Source organism: Catharus ustulatus, chromosome 2 (assembly GCF_009819885.2).
Source record: "Catharus ustulatus isolate bCatUst1 chromosome 2, bCatUst1.pri.v2, whole genome shotgun sequence".
Taxonomy (NCBI): domain Eukaryota; kingdom Metazoa; phylum Chordata; class Aves; order Passeriformes; family Turdidae; genus Catharus; species Catharus ustulatus.
Genome location: NC_046222.1, coordinates 30,339,868 through 30,358,744, shown reverse-complemented (window position 1 = coordinate 30,358,744; position 18,877 = coordinate 30,339,868). Strand labels below are relative to the sequence as shown.

Genomic DNA, 18,877 nt, shown 5'->3' with positions numbered 1-18,877 from the left:
AAGATACTGACCAGGGCAAAATTCCTGTCAGACTCCTGATCTAGAATGAACTTCACTTTTATGTCACAATGGATGAAGTGGTTCACAGGCACTAAAATACAGACCCGTTCCTAAGGCAGTGATTCTTGGCCAAGGCAGAAGTGTGGATTTAACTAGATGGACCCAGAGCTGGCATACCAACACTTTGAGGGCACAGGATACAGGAACATTACACAGCTCACAGGAAGTGGCAGCACTTCATTGTGGAATGTTTTGAGACCCTGATTGCTTCCTCCAGCATGCTCCATATAAAGATACAAGTGAATGGTTTGAACAAGTCAGTGGAAAAGGATAAAAAGACTTCAACCTCTGACAGGGTTTTTCCTTGTAGGCCTCACTTATGGGTGAGAAGAAAAATCAGTATTAGCATGAAGATGAATGCAATTTCCAGTACAGTGTCAGTTCTTTCATGCTTTTAAGCATGTGTAAATGCTCAAATTTAAGTGGCTTCACTACAGCTAAGTGAGAACACATGGCTGTAAAATCATTAAAAGATGAATTCTAATAATTGTAAATTATAAAAATTTATAAATTTAGTGTACTATATGTATCATCTGATTCAAATGCAAGCAAGACTTAGGATAGCAGAATCATGACAAGTACTGTTATCACTAAAGCAAGAAATGTTTGATACAACTAAATCAACCAAAGAATTGGATTTTCCTTCAGTATCTCCTTTCTGTTTGTGAACCATTCCTGAGTTCTGAAGGGAGGCTGAAGTTACTCTGCCTAATTCTTACTCCCCTTGCATTTCCACAGTTCCTAGTGCTATTACAGAAAAAGAAGCATTTAGTTTTCATGAAAATAAAGTAAATTAAAATAAAGCAATCAAAGGAAGAGAGAACTGAAGTTATTTTTCATAACTATTTACCAGATAATTTAGAGGTATTATTTTGCAGCCAGTAGATTATTCATGAATTACTGAATTTGGCTGTTACCCAAATCATGTTTATCACAGATGGCATATTTTCAGACTAATGCCCCAATATCACAAAAACCCTCATTTTCTTAAATTTGTCTTTTGTCAGCAAATTATTTAAGCACATAAATTGAGCCCATTAAATGCCATTTGAGAAACATTTTAGCCTGTGTTTGAAATAGAGTACCTGCTCACATGAAATATGAAACAGAAAGGCTGCTGAATTATATTCTGGACTATTAAAATTGTAAAGCAAAACCATGGCCAACAAGTAAAATTATGATTATGGTTTGATGTTCATCACACAGAAATTTGGGAATGGATATACAAAACAAACATTTCTGCAAATTCTTCAACTGTTAAAATGCAGACAAGATAAAGATAAGGGTCAGTTTGCATTACAGCCACAGTCACACTGAACACATCACAGTGTAAAAACATACACATATTTTAGTGTTTGTATTATTTAGTAATTCAGAACACTACACTTATCTCTGTTGCCCTTGAATGTTTTGTACTTTTTAGCAACCTTGAGCTAACAGTTCAGTTCAGTGTAATTTGTAAATATGCAATTAAGACTTTGATAGCTATTTATATAAGACATCAAAGCAGAAAAAGGACACCATGCTACATGGGAAGCAATTAGGCTCACCACGTCATTCCCACATTCCAATAACTATGCCTCGCTTATCCACAACTCTTTGTGGGGGGGAAACTACATGTTTCTGTGTACTTTCTTATAATACCTTGCTTAAAATTTTGATATAGAATAAAAGATGTCATTAACATTATTGTTGTTGCTGCTGTTGTTATCATTATTACTACTACTAATAGTTTTACTATTACTATTATGACTTGGTCGGTGCTTCAAACAGTTCTCAGAACGGCCATTAGCACGACCAACAGGAAGGACAAGAACCCCTAAATCATCACACCATATCCCAAATCATTAGTTCTGAGACCCTGACAAGACCTTTCTGGATACAAACTGTCACAAATGCTACCGCTCTGGTCCCCCAAGGCAATAAGCAGTGTAGTTACAAAAGGGACAGGAAAAGAGAGGAGTGCAATGAAGGTATCTCAGCCGATTGCAAGACAGACCCATTTCCTTACCTGTGGAAGAGTGCTCATGCTTGTCACCGGGCAGGTTGTGCTCCTGCAACTACCACAGTTGTGAATTCTGTTTACTTGGTTGCTATCAGTCTTCTGTGCCCACACACTCTGCTAAGTTCGGAGACAATCTCTTCTTCCCAGCTTGACTGCTTGCTGTGGGGAGAAGTGAGAGGAAAAGCTCAGAGACAAACACCCTGAAGAAAATGGGAGGGAGGGAGGGAGGGAGGGAGGGAGAGAGGGAAATGGTGTTTCTGCAACTCCCCACCCACCTTCCCTAACACCTCTACTTCTCATAAAAGGATATTGTTTTCCCCTTCTGTGTCTCTGTGACCCACCTGCCTTTCTTGCCTCTTGGAGCTCCACTGAAATCTTTTTGAACAGAACTATGTGATTCTCTATCTCTCTCAGCCTCTTCTCAACTATTTGCTGTTTCTTTTCTCTCCAGCAGCCTCACTATCCTGCCCACCCAACAAGCCTGTTTTGGTCTGATATTCTCCCTGCCACTAGCCTGTTTCAACCTGCTGCTGCCTTGGGGCCCGCAGGCTTCTGCCTATTGCTAGATAGTGTAGGCTACAGATCCTAGTGCTCCTCCTCCCAAGAGGAAAGGCCAAGGTGCCGACTTGATTCTTGCTCTCTCTCTCTCTCGCTCTCTCATCTGCACCCTAGTGTCCATTCAAGGGGTGAACACATCTGACTCTTTCCCACTAAGAGGCATAGGAAAAAAAATCATTAATTACTGGTCCTGTTTGCACTTGTTCATTGCTTCTCAGGAGATGGCCAGTCTGTGTGTCTTTGCTTATTTAAGGAGGCATAATGGGAAGATTTGGGAGGGAGATTTCTCTGCTTTGAGGACTGGGAATCTGGATTACTTCTCTGAGAAGTAATTAAATTAAAAACTGAGTAGGAGAGTGAGACATTGGGATTTGAGATCTTCTCAAGTGGCAGCTGTGAGCTGAGAGAGGTAGTGGGGACCAGCTTGGTGTCAGCTTCCAAAGTGCTTGAAACAAGCAGAACACCAGGACGGGACTGTTTGCCTCTCCAGGTTGCAAGTTTCTGAGGGGAATATGATATCTTGGTTCACGAGTCTCAAGATAATTTGGTATCTGCTCAGTTGTTCAGAGCTCCTATCAACCTGATTTCGCCCTATTTTTGTAGTGTTTGCATAATTTAACACTCTACTATCACAACAGATTTCTTGCATAGCTGAAACCAGTTATTTACTCCCAGTTCTTTGTAGCATTCAGGTTACTGGTAGCTATATGTTTCTCTATTTACCGAACAGCTATAAATACAGCAAAAAAAGTCCTTGCATACTGACAAAAAGGTCCCCGCTGACCTTTCTTTCCTTGTAGTGTGTAATTTCCCTTCACCTTAACATAAATTGCATAAATTGATTGACATTTGACTTAATGAAAGTGACAAGAATCTTTTGTTAGCCACAACTGAGATCTTACAGTGAAGATGTCTTTGTAAACTATCTGGACAAATTTGTTCATGACAATATCCATTTTTTTAATCTGCCTTAACTGTACCTGAACTCTCCCACCTTCATAATTACCACATTCAACAGATCCCAAGCTATATGTAATGAAGTAAATTTTACTTCTCTTTTCTCTATGAACACTAAGTTTTAAAATTTACCTGGGCAAGGAATTTATTGGCCTTTTTTATTATAAAATGGTTATGATAATTTTGAACACAATGTAGTTAAAATTAAAGCAAGCAATAATAACTTAGCTGAAGTATTCACTTTTAAAATTATGCTTGAGAAGACAAAAAAAGCCTTTGGTTAATATGCTGGGAGGATGTGGTTTGAGTTAATGTGTTTTCATGTATCTGTATCTTTTAAACAGGTACTCTCATCGCCTCTTGATTAAATGGAATTTTACCACATAATTTGGCAAAACATTACATTGATATTGCCACAATACATGGATTGTCCCATACATGCTACCTAGAAATACTTTGAATGTGTGTGTATGGACAATTTTACCAGAGGTTGTAAACTAATCAGGACACATCCTGAAAAGTAGAGGGATCACAACTTCATTTCAAGAGTGCACAGGATGTTTCAGGAAAGGAAACCTGAGAAACACTTCTCTTTCTAAATGAGGAGCATGGCTCTTTGACTTAGTACATGTTTCAATGGTGCTGTGATGCTGAGAAAGCTGCCTTGGAAGATCTAGTGTGGCGGTGACATTTCTTCTCTGGAGGCATGACATACCATAGTAACATTATATGTTGAATCTAATATGCATTATTGTTGGATTCTGGATACTGTTGGAAAAGTATACTCCTGAGTAGCATACTGCTCTAGTGGACACCGGGTTTTGAGTTTGTTAAGTCATTCAGTAAAGTTGAGCTGTTACGGAGAAGTTGTTAAAACTTCTATTAATTCCAAAATTTGTATATCTCTTTGGGAAGAATGTGGATTTGTTTCACACAGATGTTGCCTCTGTGACTGAGGTCTGAGATATCTAGGTATAAGACATATTTTGTCTGAAATTATATGATCCACACTTCAGAATTTTTTTTTTGGCTGTGGTTATTAGTTGTTGCAAAGTAATTCAGACACTGTAGTCATGTACATTTTCAAGCAGAATTTCTTGCACCTGTCAGTGTAAGGACAGAGCATATTTGCATCTGATGGCAATAAGGCTGTAAAGCATATTTTACATTTTCCACATCACCAACTGGATATGGAAATTTCTTTCTAATCACGTGCCACAGGACAGTGGCACTTTCTGTCTGAAAGTGACAGTCTGTATATATATTTAAGCCTTGAAAAAGCTCTGCCTTGGGGGGGATTGCATGATGGTGTGCTGGCATCCTGATGGGGTTTTGAATATACAACCTGTAGAACTTTGGGCTTCTTGAGAGCTGAATGCATGAATACATACATGAAAATGGTTCTATTGTTTTTCCTGCTAGCACGTAGGTTTCTTTGAAGACAATTTTATCACCTATGGAGAACAAAGACAAAAAGTTACCCTGTAAAATTTTTCTAATTACAGAAGCAGGAAGAGGGGCTTAGGGGAGGGAGGGAGGCAGGGAGGGAGAAGACGTCACAAGTAATCCTTATCAACTCATTCCCTTCTTATCTTTAAGGCACATATGACAGCTCTGCTCCCTTGAGTCCACAAATTAGTAAGAGAACCTCTGACTTTTTTTCTCTGTGACAGACGCTTTCTCCTCTCTATACAGTGCACATTGAGCACATTGATGAGCACATTGAAGAAAACAAAAGGTTGGACATGCCTTCCAGCTGTTGCACATAAAAATGTGTAACAGCAATTATCTTTTAGAAACCTCTTAGAATTAAGTAGACATATGATTCAAAGAAATATGAATGTATTAAGTGTGTAAATGTGCATTTGACAGATGTTGTTGCAAGTATTTCTTATGGTAATTTTAAATGGTTAGTATTTCAAATGGTTTGGAATCAAAAGCAGATTTCAGCAAATTATTTTCCTAATATTTGTCCTGAAGTGAAATTGAATTGGAACCTTGATCTTCTATATCATGTGAATAGTAAATTCCACTGCAACAGTTTGGTAGAGTGAAGTTTTGCTTCATGGATTGATATTCCATCCTCAACATTCCAAAATACCTATGTATCGGAGACTGCACAAAAGATAGCTCTTTTAAAAAGAGCATTAGAAAAACATGGTGAGGCAATGTTAATGTCACTGGCCATCTTGAAAACTCTTGTGAAAAGACTACAACTCACAAAGAGACTGTGCTTAGGTTTAAAAAAACCGACTTGTTTAACTCAAGCTCTTCTACCTCAGTGGTACTACCACTGAGCAGTGTGACATGTGGATTAAAACAGCATGAAAGATAATATCCTTTATATGAAAGACTGTCTGCTAAAGGTTAGTAATAATTTTGGTAGCTATGAAAAGCACAAATTTGTCTGAAGACATCAAAGCACTGTAGCACTTGTTACTTTGTTAAAGAAGTTCAGAAAACTGGAGGCAGGACAGTCTGAGAGCCATAATATTCTATTGTGGATTGGAGGACTGATGACAGGATAAATTCCATTTAAACAGCCCATAATTGGAGCTGTCAGTCAGGGATCTGGTAGAATGATCTAACTGCCCTTAAGGTGACAGAGAGGGATCTCTTCTGGGGCAAAAGTGTTCTCAGACTCTCATATGCAGATGGCAGCTTTTCACCCTTTTATCCACCAAAAACTTGCTCTCTCATTTAGCTTCAGTCCATCAGTACACAAACTCAAAGACTCACAGAATGGCTTGGTTGGAAGGCATTCATCCAGTTCAACCATCCCACTATGGTCAAGTTGCTTAATCTCTTTCCAGGCCTTGAACACTTCTAGTGAGGGGATATCCACCACTTCCCTGGGCAACCTGTCCTTCCAGGTTTCTGGGACATCTTTATTCAGGAAAAAAAATCATTGATACTTCTAACCACAATCACCAGTTAATAGACTTTAAGTTTAGAGGAGGCAGGAAGAAGGGGAGAGACCGAAGTTTGTAACCACAGATTAGCTCAATGTGTGGCCGTTCAGTTAATGAATGGATGAGTGGATTAACTTGTTAAAGACAATGGGGAAAAAATGAGGAATAGCCTGACCTGTGTGTGTCCCTCAAACAAAAGATTCATCATTCCATCCATAAGGAAGACTGTACTCAAACCTGGGCTCCAAGTGGATAGAATGGATACAAGATATGTGAACTCAGAGGTAGACAGGAAGGGTATCCTTGATGACAGGAAAGAAAAGGGGTCAGTTTCACATACTAGGAAAGGAAAGTCTCAGAATAAAGGGTAGGAGGGTAGAAAAGATTAGGCAAGAAAGACAGGAGAAGTAGTGAAAATAAGAATGGCAGAAACACTAAAGTTGAAACTAAAAAACACCTTATTTTTCCCTGTCCTACATGAATGTACATGAGTTTCCCTGGTCATAACCCTGTCCTACATTAATGTCCTACATTAATATCTCATTTGTTGCTTCATTGGGCACAACCTCTAAGAATAAATAGCATGATTAGAATATATGGCAATTTTATATATATATATATATATATATATATAAAACAATTCAGGCAATTGTTAAAGATTCTGTAGTTTTTTTGTAGCTACTGTACCAGTGAGAACTTGACTTTTTTTTCTCTGCATCAGGGTAAAGACTGATATTAAAAAAAGATTATTGTGGTTGTATATCTTTTTACTCATTCAGACATTCACTGTGAAACCATTCCAAAATACCCATGAGGCATAGTTTTCCATTCAGAAAAGCAAGTCCTAGCTTCTGAAACATTTATCTAACAAGAAGAGCTAAAAAATAATAAAAGCATGAATAAGCAACCACACAGCCTTCTACTGAAGAGGCATGCTAAGGCAAATGAAATATCTGAGACTAGCAGACTGCCAGAGGGCTTCTCTTAGAATTGAATGTGTATCAGCTCTTGCTTCTTCACAGTGCACCACCTTCCAAAACACATCCTAGAAAATCATTTTCCATAGCTCTTTAAAGTGCTTGCTATCTGCTTTGTTTTTCTCAATTGCTGATAGGCTGATTTAAAGGGATATTTCCTGTAAAACTCCATTTTGTTTCTGAAAAATGACTATAACAAAAATACCCTTTCATATGCAACATAATCAAAAGTGGTGAATTTCATAATATAAAAGCTATGTCCTGTGCTTTACTATATTAGCCTTATGGATATAATTCAGATGAAAGACAACCTTGTGTGAGACGTGGAGTGGTACCTACATATGAAAAAACTCAAGCTAATTGCTGTGCTTGGTAACAGCAAAATAGAACAAAGCCTTATAACCTAAATTATGTATGTGAGGTGAAAATAGCATTGAATTTCAGAGATTATGGATCTATCACACAGCATTGTTTATATTTCACATCTAGATTCTTCTGGTGCAGAATCACTTGAATCATGAATGTTACAATGCAATAACCACTTCACCACAATTCAGATTTATGTCTCAAAATGTGCATTTTAACTGTAATGCTGCAACAAGAAACTATATGGAAGCATAGCATTTACAGCTAATTTCAAAAGTATATTAACTTCATGGCCATCCAAAATACTTCAGAAGGTATCAGCAAGACATTGTTTTTAAGTTTTTTTTTTTTTGGTAGAAAAAAATACAGTAATTTCACAATTATAAGCCGCACCTGATTATAAGCCGCACTTCCGGGTGTTGGCAACTTTTCGTTCTTTGACCGTATATAAACCACACCTGATTATAAGCAGCACTTAAGTTCGCAGCGAGGACCTGTGTGCAACAAAGTACCGAATTAGTAACAATTGCACGATTGTGGGGTTTACTGGCAGGTGCTCAATTTGCAAACATTTTTCACGGATTGGGGTAGCCTTTAAACGCAGTCTAAAAACTAAAAAATATACAGAGAAAAATCACTCACTTTTATTAAACCTGCTGGCTCTGCTCTTACCCAGGTGAGGGGAGGGCATGGCCCAGGGAGGGTAGCAGGGCCGGGCAGGGTGGGGAGCGCTGCCGGGCTGCCCAGGGCCAGGGAGTGCTGCCGCTGCCCCACCGCTGCCCCACTGCTGCCCCACCGCCTGGGGCTGGGTGGGCTCTAGTTTGGCTTTGGGCTGCTGCGGGTTTGCACTTCTGCGTTGGGAAATTTTCAAACTTTGTTCATATATTGGCCGGTCCTGAGTGTAAGCTGCACTTCCGGGTTGGGACCAAAATTTTAGTCAAAATGGTGTGGCTTACAATCTTGAAATTACTGTACTTAAATTCATAATATCTACCATTAGTTACATATATGTACCAGACAGTGAAATGTCATCAGTCACAAAAATTCTCTTTGGTTCAGCCCCTAAATCTCCTGTCCCCATTTGTGTTTTAGATCCCACTTAGATACTAAATCTCTTCATATACTTTGCAATATCACAAAGTAATGCTTATGAAATCAAAGGCTGATATATTAAAAAAAATTAAAATCACCTCATCTCTCCTGAGCAGAACCCTCAAGTTCTCTCTTCTGTATTTCCACCACAATTTCATTTTATGTCTCTTCTTCTTGCCCTTTTCATCCTCCTCGGTATCTCCAGTTATTGCACTGTTTCTCGGAAGTTGAGGCTTAAATTCAGGATTCTGGAGATTTCAAATTCCATTTGTATCTTTGATTCTGTTGTAATATGTAGTTTTGCATCATCAGGTAACTTGCCAGTGCAGCTGTAAATTGGAGTTGTTTGCATTTGCCCAGCAATGTGGCATATTTTGAACGGAACTAAATCATTTCCTGTGTGACTATGAGGTATTATTAAGTACCAAACACTTTGGTTCACTGAACAGCCAAATTAGCTGGGAAAGATTTTCTCCTAGACTGATTAAATGGAAACAAATGTATTTTTAGTAGTTTTCTGTATAGTTAGATGAATAAGCTTTGTTTTCATTCACTTCTGTTCTCCAAGGCAGGATCAGCTTTCCCTGTGACACTCCTGCAGTTTCTTGTTCAAACCTTTTTAAAAAATTTGCAATGAAAATATATATGACTTTTTTTTCTCTAAGTTTTAATACAAATGGTAAAAAGGATTTGGCTTTGTAATTATGAAACCAGGCACTCCTTGTCCTCTCCATAAGGCACTTTAAGAAAAGTTTATTCCTGTGTCTTCAGAGTTATTTTTGCATGTTTGTTAGCCCTTTCTAAACTAAAAAAGGTTGTTGCTTCCAATTCCAACACAACTTTATTAGAGCTACATACAAGAGTACAATGCCTTAATTTATAAAACAAACAAAAAATTTTGCTTGCATCTCCCAGCATGGCATTTATTTTTATTACAACTTTCTTCACAAATTTATATATGCATGTGTTTATTCATATCTGTAGGCATTTGTCCATATTTCATCAGTCTCCAGTTTGCCAAATTGATTTCAAATTCTGAATGTGTCTTCCAAAACCCTGTGGTCAGGCTAAGCTGGTGTTATGTGTAGATTTGGTAGTGTCCAGTCACCCAGAAAAATAAAATTCCCTTCCAAATTCTGGATGCAATATTCCAGATACTACATTAAAAAGTGTGAAGAGAACCACTTTCCTGAATCCACTGGTTGTTCTCCTAGTAAACCAGATTAGAGTGCTGTATACTTATTCTCTAGACATTTACTGAACTACTTTATGTACTTAACTACAGTAATTTCACGTCCATAAGGCGCACCGGACTATAAGGCGCACCCCTGGGAGGTGGCAAATTTCACAACTTTGTAGATCATATAAGGTGCACCGGACTATAAGGCGCACTTTTTTTTTGCAGTGAGGAGCCGCGCGGTGCACAACGAAGTAACAAATTACTGGCAGGTGCTCAATTTGCAAACATTTTTCAAAGATCGGTGTAGCCTTTAAACGCAGCCGCAGGCACCCTCCCCGTGCAGTGGGCCCCGGCACTCCCGCCCGCCCCCGGCGCTGCCTGGCATGGCTCCTGTCTCCCAGTGTGCGACCGCTCTGCGTCCCGGCTTCCCCGTGGCCAGCAGCGTCGTCGTTTGTCACCACTTCCCCACGGCCAGCAGCAGCGATGCCGCTTCTCGCTGCTTTCCCGTGGCTGCGTCACTTGTCGCCGCTTTGCCGCGGTCGTAGGGGCCGTGCCGCCGCCACTTTTCGGCGGCCGCAGGGGCTCAGCCAGCACCGCTTTTCAGCGACTGCAGGGGCTTCGCCGCCACCTCTTCGCCACCACCGCTTTTCAGCAGCCTCAGGGCCTCCGCTGAGTCGCTTTTTGGTGGCCACAGGGGCTCGGCCGGCGCCGCTGCTCTGATGCCACCGCTGGGTGGGTTGTGCTTGGAGCTGTTGCGGGCTCGCACTTCTCGTTCCCTCCACGCCCGGGCCAGGGCTGCCCGGGTTCTCGCTTCCCCCGTGCCCGGGCCAGGGCCGGCACTGCCTGACTTCTCATTCCCCCCGCGCCCAGGGTGGCGCCGCCCAGCTTCTTGTTCTGCCGGGGTCGGGGCCGGCAGCAGCTCCCTCCCTCCCCCTGCAGCTCCTGTCCCCCCTTCGCAACTCGGCGCTCCCGCGGCACCGCCCCCCCATTGCGGCTTGCACTTCTGGTTTGGCAAATTTCGCAACTTTGTCCATCATATAAGGCGCACCGGACTATAAGGCGCACTTCCGGGTTCGGGGGAAAAATTTAGTCAAAAGGGTGTGCCTTATAGTCGTGAAATTACTGTACCCATCTACTGTGGTAGTTAATTCTGATTTCTTTGTTAAGCCCTTTGAATTTACTTGTGTTGAATACTGCTGATATAATTCATTTTGCCACCAGACAGTAAAAGGGTTGTACTGGGAAGGACTTATTGATAAAGTTCCCAGGTACTGCTATGGTAAATATAGTTAGGGGCTCTGCATTGCTTTTGGGGTTTTGGCTTCTGAGTTTCAGAGCCAACTTCCACAGCACAGCTGACTGACCCTTAAAACAAATTGCTGGGACAAGCCTCAGTATTTCTCAGCGCCCCCTACTTTCAGGAGCTGCCTCTAAGCTGGGTGCTCACCCTTGAGCTGTGCTTCAGCTTTGCCTGGGTGTCTCTACCTGCCTAGCTCACCTGGATACTGATCCTGGCCTGTAGACTGAAATTACTGGCTTGATGTCTTATCACAATGGACACATCTGGTATGACTGGACTGCTGGCTGACCCATCACAGAGCTTCTCTGCTATCCTTGCCCATATGAAGGTGGGACTCCATGCTTGACATCCCATTCTTGCCTGCCTTGTGGTGATGCTGACTTTTGGATCTCCTTTCCTTATGGAACAGCTCCTCCTGCTGCTCCTTGACATGGCCATTGTAATCTATGCTTCAACCATCATTTTCCCTGTGGGCTTACAGCATGTTGAGCAGCTTTTGAAATAGTTGACTACTAAGCTTCTCTATATAGGCTTCTAGTTGACTACTTAGTCTTTCTAAAAACTGTGTATGGGGATATATATGTACTTTGTTAGTTGACTCCATGAGGATGGGGTGTTCAGGTTCAGCTAGCTCTCATCTGATCTCTGATGTTGATTTTGACTCGTGAGTAGACATTCTGGAGGATGGCCTGAGAGACTTTTGTCTCCATCTGCACTGTGGGCTCACACTGGGTGCCTGACAATCAGCATCAAGTGAGTAAGGCTGCAAAATGCAATGGAGCACCTTCTGATGTGTTGGCAACCAGAATGTAATACGGTGACAGTGACTGGCATGAAATCACTACATAGAACCTCAAACTGACCCTTTTCAGGTCAAAATGTGTCACTTCCTGCTGTTCCACTAAAGTGCACAGCACAATATGATCCCAGGAACTGGATGGTCATTTTCCACAGGGTAAAGGAATTATCCACCCATTAGAATCTTCCTCTGACTCGTCCTGAAGAAAAAGGTTTGTCCAGTACTTTCTAGATAATTCCTGAGCATGACCATAATTGTGAATACATCAGCAGAATGAAATCCAGCAGCTGGGATGGCAGCAGTGTCACTCAGACTGTCAGTCCATTGCCAGACAGGCTAGACTTGGCCTGGCTTTTGAGGTCTGCAGTGAGTAGAATCTTATGAGTCACCCTGGGTCTCTTAGCCATGGAAACAAAGGTCATTCCCCGACGTGGGTTACCAGGATAACATAAAGTTGCATGAAACAACTGCAAGTTCTCTAGTTTGTTGAATATGGTATGAATTGCAATTTACTAATCGCCAATCAAATCTAAATTTAGCATTATTTCTGTAAGCAGTTTGCTGACTGCAAACTGTGTCCTATTCTCTAATTATACAACATTTGGAGGGTACTGTAGTATGTTAATAACTACTAACCGATGTTGTTCCATTGTTACATAATTTCATTAAATGTCTAACCTATCCGGTTGAAACATCTCCAGCAGAGATGGTATTTATGATATTTGTTAGAGTAGTCTCTATACTTGCTATTGTACTTAGATTCTGTCATGTATGGGCTGTATTGCTGAAAGTGGATGAACCCGTTATCCCGATGATGCATGGATGCTATGGCTCTGTTTTCTTGAAGTCAAGCTAGGGAGTGAGGCTGAGCACAGACTCCTTGGATATGTATCCCTGCCCGTGGTGGGGAGGTTGGAACTAGATGATCTGAAAGGTCCCTTCCAATCCAAACCATTCTATGACTGAATCACCCTGTGATCTGTAGAAAGACAAAAGCATACGGTCAGACTACTCAAACACACAGTTGGTCATGCAGATCACATGGACCGGAAGTACTTGAAAATTTTACTTTGAGAATGCTTTGAAAATTTTGATAATGTCACTATGAAACCATCAGAATTAGCAAGACATTTAAAATCTAAGCATCCAGAGCACAGAGACAAACCTCTACATTTTTTTCAGCAATGTTTCAAGCCAGGTGACATTTAATTCAGTACTTCACAAAATTTCATCAAACCTAATGGCCAATGCGTAGAGAAGCCTCTTTGAGGTTTCTTGCTTCACAGAAAAAGAGAAAATGTCACACAGCTCCAGGGAAACACTTATTCTTCCTGTCATAAAAGCTAAAACTTGCTGTGATAATACACAGAAAGCCATAGAGCAGCAAACTAAAATGCATTGCTTTGTCAGCAAACACTGTTAGAAGACACATAGAAAATTCTGAAGGTTTGAAGAGACAAGTATCAGTACAAATTACATAGTAGAAGAGGATTCCTGAGTAGATGGATGGAAGTACAAATGTTTCTAAAATGCCTCAGATTAAGGTATTTGACAAATTCTGTTTCAATAGTTGTTGGGGATTGGGAGGGTTTTACTCTCTGTCTTTTGTGGAGAATTTTTCCCATTATCATGTTAAGTCTTTCGGGTGGCTCCCTTAGCTTTTAATTGCTCAAGACAAAAGGGATGGGTGGAGGCTGGCTGGCTGGCTGAATGGGTGGCAGGGGTTCTGGGGACCTGGGTGGCTGGTTGTTTTTTTCTAGCTGGGGACGAACTCGCCGGTCCGACGCTGAGGAGAGAGGTTTCTTCTCTGCGGTCGGATTTGCCCTGCACCCTGCACTGCTACAGTCTCCTGCCTCTGAGACCACCGTGGAGAACTGGGACCAAAAAACAGTGAGAAGAGTCTTCCTTCACCCTCCTCCCACCTGGGACACGGCTCCTCCGCCTCCCTGCTCCTGCTGCTGCTGCTGTGGCTGTGAGGGGCCCACCCTGCCCCGCTATCCACCGGGACCGTGTGGAGAAGAGTGTCAGTGACTGGAAAAGGGACTGAGTCTTGTTCTGTTTTGTCACCGATTTTTTCATAGCTGATGTTGTTCTTGTTTGTCTTGTAGATATGTCAGTAAAGAACTGTTATTCCTAAACCCATGCCTTTGCCTGAGAGCCCCTTAATTTCCAAATTATAGTAAACTGGGAAGGGGAGGGATTTTCACTCTCCATTATAGGAAAAGCTCCTGCCTTTCTTCTGGCAGTAACCTGTCCCCTAAATCAGGACAATAGTGAAATAAATTAAAAGCTACCTTTTGTAAACCACTGAAGGGAAGATGTACCACAGAAGCTGAATTCTCAGTAAATTATTTCTTTAATAAAAATGTTATCAGGAACAGCTGTGCTGTGGAACAGCTGCTTTGACTGGCATAAGAGAAGGATTCGGTGGTAAAGTTTCCACCAATTCATTCATTGAATTGGAATTCATTTACTGGAATTCATTCACTGCAATGTTCGTAGACCAGTTTTTACAGCAAGGAAACTGGAGCCAGACCTACAAAAGGTGCTACAGGATATCAGTTTGGTTCATTTCATAAAAACAAGACTTTCAAACACTACAACCTTTAAAATACTGTGCAATGACAGGGAAGAAACAATGAAAATCCTTTATACCTGTGGTGGGTTGAATTTAATTGGCTGTCACATGCCCACAAAGTCTATTAGCAAATATTCTATTACATCTGCTAAAGGCAAGGACCTGCTCTGGTATTAGGAGACCTCATAAACTAAGACATGACAGAGGAAAGACGAGGACAGATTAAGGCATTAGATTTAAAAAAAATCTAGGCATGTAAACCAAAGCAGGACATCAAGTAAAAACCCACAGTTCTATAAACCCCAGAAAGCTGGTCTATAGCCGTTCCAATACAAATTCCTTCACCAAAAAGAAAACAATGTAATTGAATCTTGACCCATTTTGCATGCTTACACAAATCAGCTGAGCTATCAACCCCCAAATCAAGAGTGAGTCATTAACTCAAGGCAAGAAATGCAGATACATGCATGACAGATCCCTACAGGACCCCTCTCTATTTGCATTCCCATAAGCATGCCTGGAATTTTCATCATTGAAATTCTGGACAACATGCAATGGACTCAATCTTCAGTGCCAATCAAACGTGATTTTAAGAACGAAAAAGCCTTGTGCCAGGATATACTGCTTTTCTGTGTGTTGGGACAGAGGAAGACAAAAAACTATGAATGGACTTTCTGGTGAAATTAAAGCCTTGCTTTTGGGGGTTTGGCTGCCTCGATTCAGGGCCAACTTCCACAGTGCAAATGCCTGACCTTTTAGCACATTACTGGGACAAGCCTCAGTGGGGCTTAGCCCCTGCTACATTCTGGAGCTGCTTCTAAGCTGGGTGTTCACCCTTGAGATCTCCCTGAGCTGTGCTACAGCTTTGCCTGGGCCTTTCCACCTACTTAGCTCACCTGGATACTGATCCTGGCCTGCAGACTGGAATTACTGGCTTGATCTTGGATGTGTCTTATCACTCTGGATATGTCTGGCAATCCCTGGCCTTGTGGCTGTCCCTAATTGTCCTCACAGAGCTTATCTGCTATCCTTGCTCATATGTGGGTGGACTGCAGGCCTGACAGTGCTCTCACTGTCTTTGCCTTGCCTGGAGGGGATTCCTTCAACGTGGCAAAATAATTTAATTTATTGCCAATCAATAACAGATTAGGGGAGTGAGAATGAAAGAGCAGCACCTGAAACCTTTCCTCTCCCCATCCACTTCTCTTTACTCTTCCACCTCCTCCCTCCTTGAGCAGGGAATGGGGACTGCAGGGGGGATTCTCTAGTGGGTACAATCTTCCAAGAACAAACTGCTTCAGCATGGGAACCCCACAAGCTGCAGCCCCTGCCAATAGCCTTCTCTATCATGGGATCTCCACAGGATGCCAGGGGGTCTCTTCTCAGGCTGCAGTGTGGATATCTGCTTCAGTGGATGGACTAATGAGGTACTCCGTAAAATTATTTTCCTTTTCTCTGTGCTTATCCTCCAACAGAAGTTTAATGTTCTCCTTTGGGGCACTCAGAACAAGTATGCAAGGATACTTGTGCTTAAAAGTCTCCACACAAAATAAAAACATGATAATACTCTTTGCAGCAGAAATTTGAAAATATATGATGAAAAAAATTGAGCTACCCCAGTATTAGAAGACATCATGGCAAGTATGTCTCAGAAACACTAAATAGATAACAGAGTAACAAAGGGAGACATGAAGGCATCAGACAGAAAAAGCAAATCTAGACATGTAAAGCAGGACATCAGACAGTGGAGTGCAAACCCACGTTTGTCAACACCACAGTTCACCTGCTCCTTAATCCTTCCAATGCACATCCTTTCACCAAAATAGGAAGCATGTAATTGAACCTTGACCCAATTTGCATACTCAGACAAATCAGCTGAGATATCAACCCCCAAAACAACATGTAAAACAGCAGAAATATTAAATGACATTATTATACTGCTGCCCCTGAGATAAATAGGTGAGCATTGCCCACAACAGCTCCTTGGGACTGACAGTGCCTGACAGAACTGAGGCTTTCAGGGGCCCAGGTGAAGCTGAGTATAACTCAGATCTTTTGGCTTACAATGATGACATCATTTGCTCTCCTTTGTCTATCAATTGCTATAATTGAATCCATGGCAGGAATTCTAGGAAATGGAATTATCTTGGCTGCCAGTTCATCAAGCTGCATTGGGAGAAAAACATGGCCCCCATATGATATGATCGTGATCTCTCTGAGTTCATCTAGATTAATTTTGCAGTCATGGACTACTCTGGATTTATTAATGACTATATTTTATGAACCCTCCAGTTATATCGAGCACGTGTTTGCAGTTTCGAAGACAATTTTTACTGTTCTGAACTACTCCAGCCTCTGGTTTGGAGCCTGGCTTAGTGTCTTCTATTGTATCAAGGTTGCCAGTTTCACACAGTCTTTCTTCATCTGGCTGAAGCAGAGAATTGCCAGGCTCATGCCCTGGATGCTGCTCGGATCATGGGTCTGCTCCTTCACAGCAGCAATTCCCTTCGCCTGGGATGTCTACAGCGTGCATGACAACTTCACTGCTCCTCTACCTATGACAAATTCTTCAGCAATGAGAACCTCAAGGAAAGACAATTTGGGTTTATTAGCTCTTTTCTGTAATGCTGGTATAGGTATGCCTTTAATACTGTCTGTTGTTTCAAGTGTTCTGCTGATTCAGTCTCTGTGGATACACACCAGACGGATGCAGCAAAATGCAAGTGGCTTCAGGGACCCCAGCTTAGAGGCCCATATGAAAGCCATCAAGTCAGTCTGTTCCTTCCTTATCCTGTACATCATATATTTTATTTGTGTGCATGTCATCTTATTCCACAGCTTTTCACCTTTAAGCAATGCAGAAACAATCTTTCTTGTTTTAATGATTGCCTGTCCTACAGGACACTCCTTAGTCTTAATTTGGAGCAATCCAAAATTTCAAGAGCTGCCAGCTAGGATTTGGCACCGCATTAACTGTCCTGCATGTAAAACACAGTGGCTTAGCCTGGACTTTCTAGTATAGATCCAAAATTAATTAAATTGAAATCATCACAGGTATAAAGAGATGTTGGAATGAGTAGATTAGGGCCTTGATCTGGAATAATGAACAACATGGCTATTTGCTTTACTTGGGTGTGAGTCTTGTTAGAAATAAATCTGTAAGTTGTCTCCTATCTGCTGTACTTTCCTTGGAAATCACCACAGTTTCTCTAACATAGCAGAGAAACAGGGCCAAGACTCATGTTAAAATGTTATTTCTTGGAATGCTTTAAGTTGCAATTCATGATACTAACAGAACAAACCAGGTTAAGCACAGCCAGGTTAAGATATGCATGGTCACATTTTCTTTATGAATATAAGGCTTGAGTGCTGTTTCTGAATACTAAAAGCCCCTAATGAGGATGCTAAGGAATTCCCAATATTTTCTGAATATACTACTGATCATATTTTGACTCTGGTTGAACGCTAGAAAAATATTTGTTGATTCTAAAGGTGTCTATAAAATTCCAGTATGATTCAGGAAAGAATGACATGATCTTTTGAGCTTCCTGTTCTTGCTGAAATACTGATCTGTGTCACTGCATTTTTGTTACGTCAGAACTGGGGCCTCCAGATGCTTTTCAGCTGCAGTGGGATTTTACACACTTTTAATGCAACTGCCACAGAAACATTCATGATGAAAGCCTTATGTTCACTAAGCCTATCCTGATTCAATGTGTCTGGTTTGGATGTTGTCAATGTGTTTGAAGCAATGTACCCGTAATTGATCTGAGTCTGTTCCTGAATTGTTCTGTTTTAAACTTCAAAGAAATACCAAGTCAAAGGATAACTTGTGTTGGAGTCTTCCTTCCCCTCATGAGAGAAACTGTTTCACAGTGGCTTGCAGGAACATTTTTAATGCCATTGAACAGACATGCAGGAAGTTCAGCACATGGCAGTGACACCCTGACATGCCGCTGTCAGCACCAGTGACACATGCTGGTTCTCAGCTCAGCACCATGAAACACCTGCGTTGGGAGAGTTGGTCCATCCTCTGCCCTTCCCTGCTCCCCCGTCACTGGCCTTCGGGAACAAACCTCAGCTCTCTGCCCAC

The 18,877-nt window shown here is 41.4% G+C and overlaps 2 protein-coding genes across 6 annotated transcripts in view; one reads left to right on the top strand and one right to left on the bottom strand.

Moving 5' to 3' along the window:
• Nucleotides 1–18,877, bottom strand: part of KEL (Kell metallo-endopeptidase (Kell blood group)) — a 38,880-nt gene that overhangs the window by 19,647 nt on the left and 356 nt on the right. Inside the window, exons 1-3 of one of the 5 annotated variants that reach the window (XM_033053035.1) lie at nt 8,229–8,244; nt 2,407–5,034; nt 2,072–2,224 (exon numbers count right to left, since the gene is read on the bottom strand). In XM_033053035.1, the coding sequence (XP_032908926.1) occupies nt 2,072–2,089 (18 nt within the window). In that variant the 5' untranslated portion in view covers nt 2,090–2,224; nt 2,407–5,034; nt 8,229–8,244. Of the gene's footprint in view, nt 1–2,071; nt 2,225–2,406; nt 5,262–6,319; nt 7,015–8,228; nt 8,245–18,877 lie in introns of those variants that run through there. The other 4 variants (XM_033053034.2, XM_033053033.1, XM_033053037.1 and 1 more) reach the window with 4 other exon arrangements.
• Nucleotides 16,850–17,806, top strand: LOC117011612 (taste receptor type 2 member 40-like). The gene has a single exon (XM_033087035.1). The coding sequence runs from the start codon at nt 16,850–16,852 to the stop codon at nt 17,804–17,806; it is 957 nt and encodes a 318-aa protein (XP_032942926.1).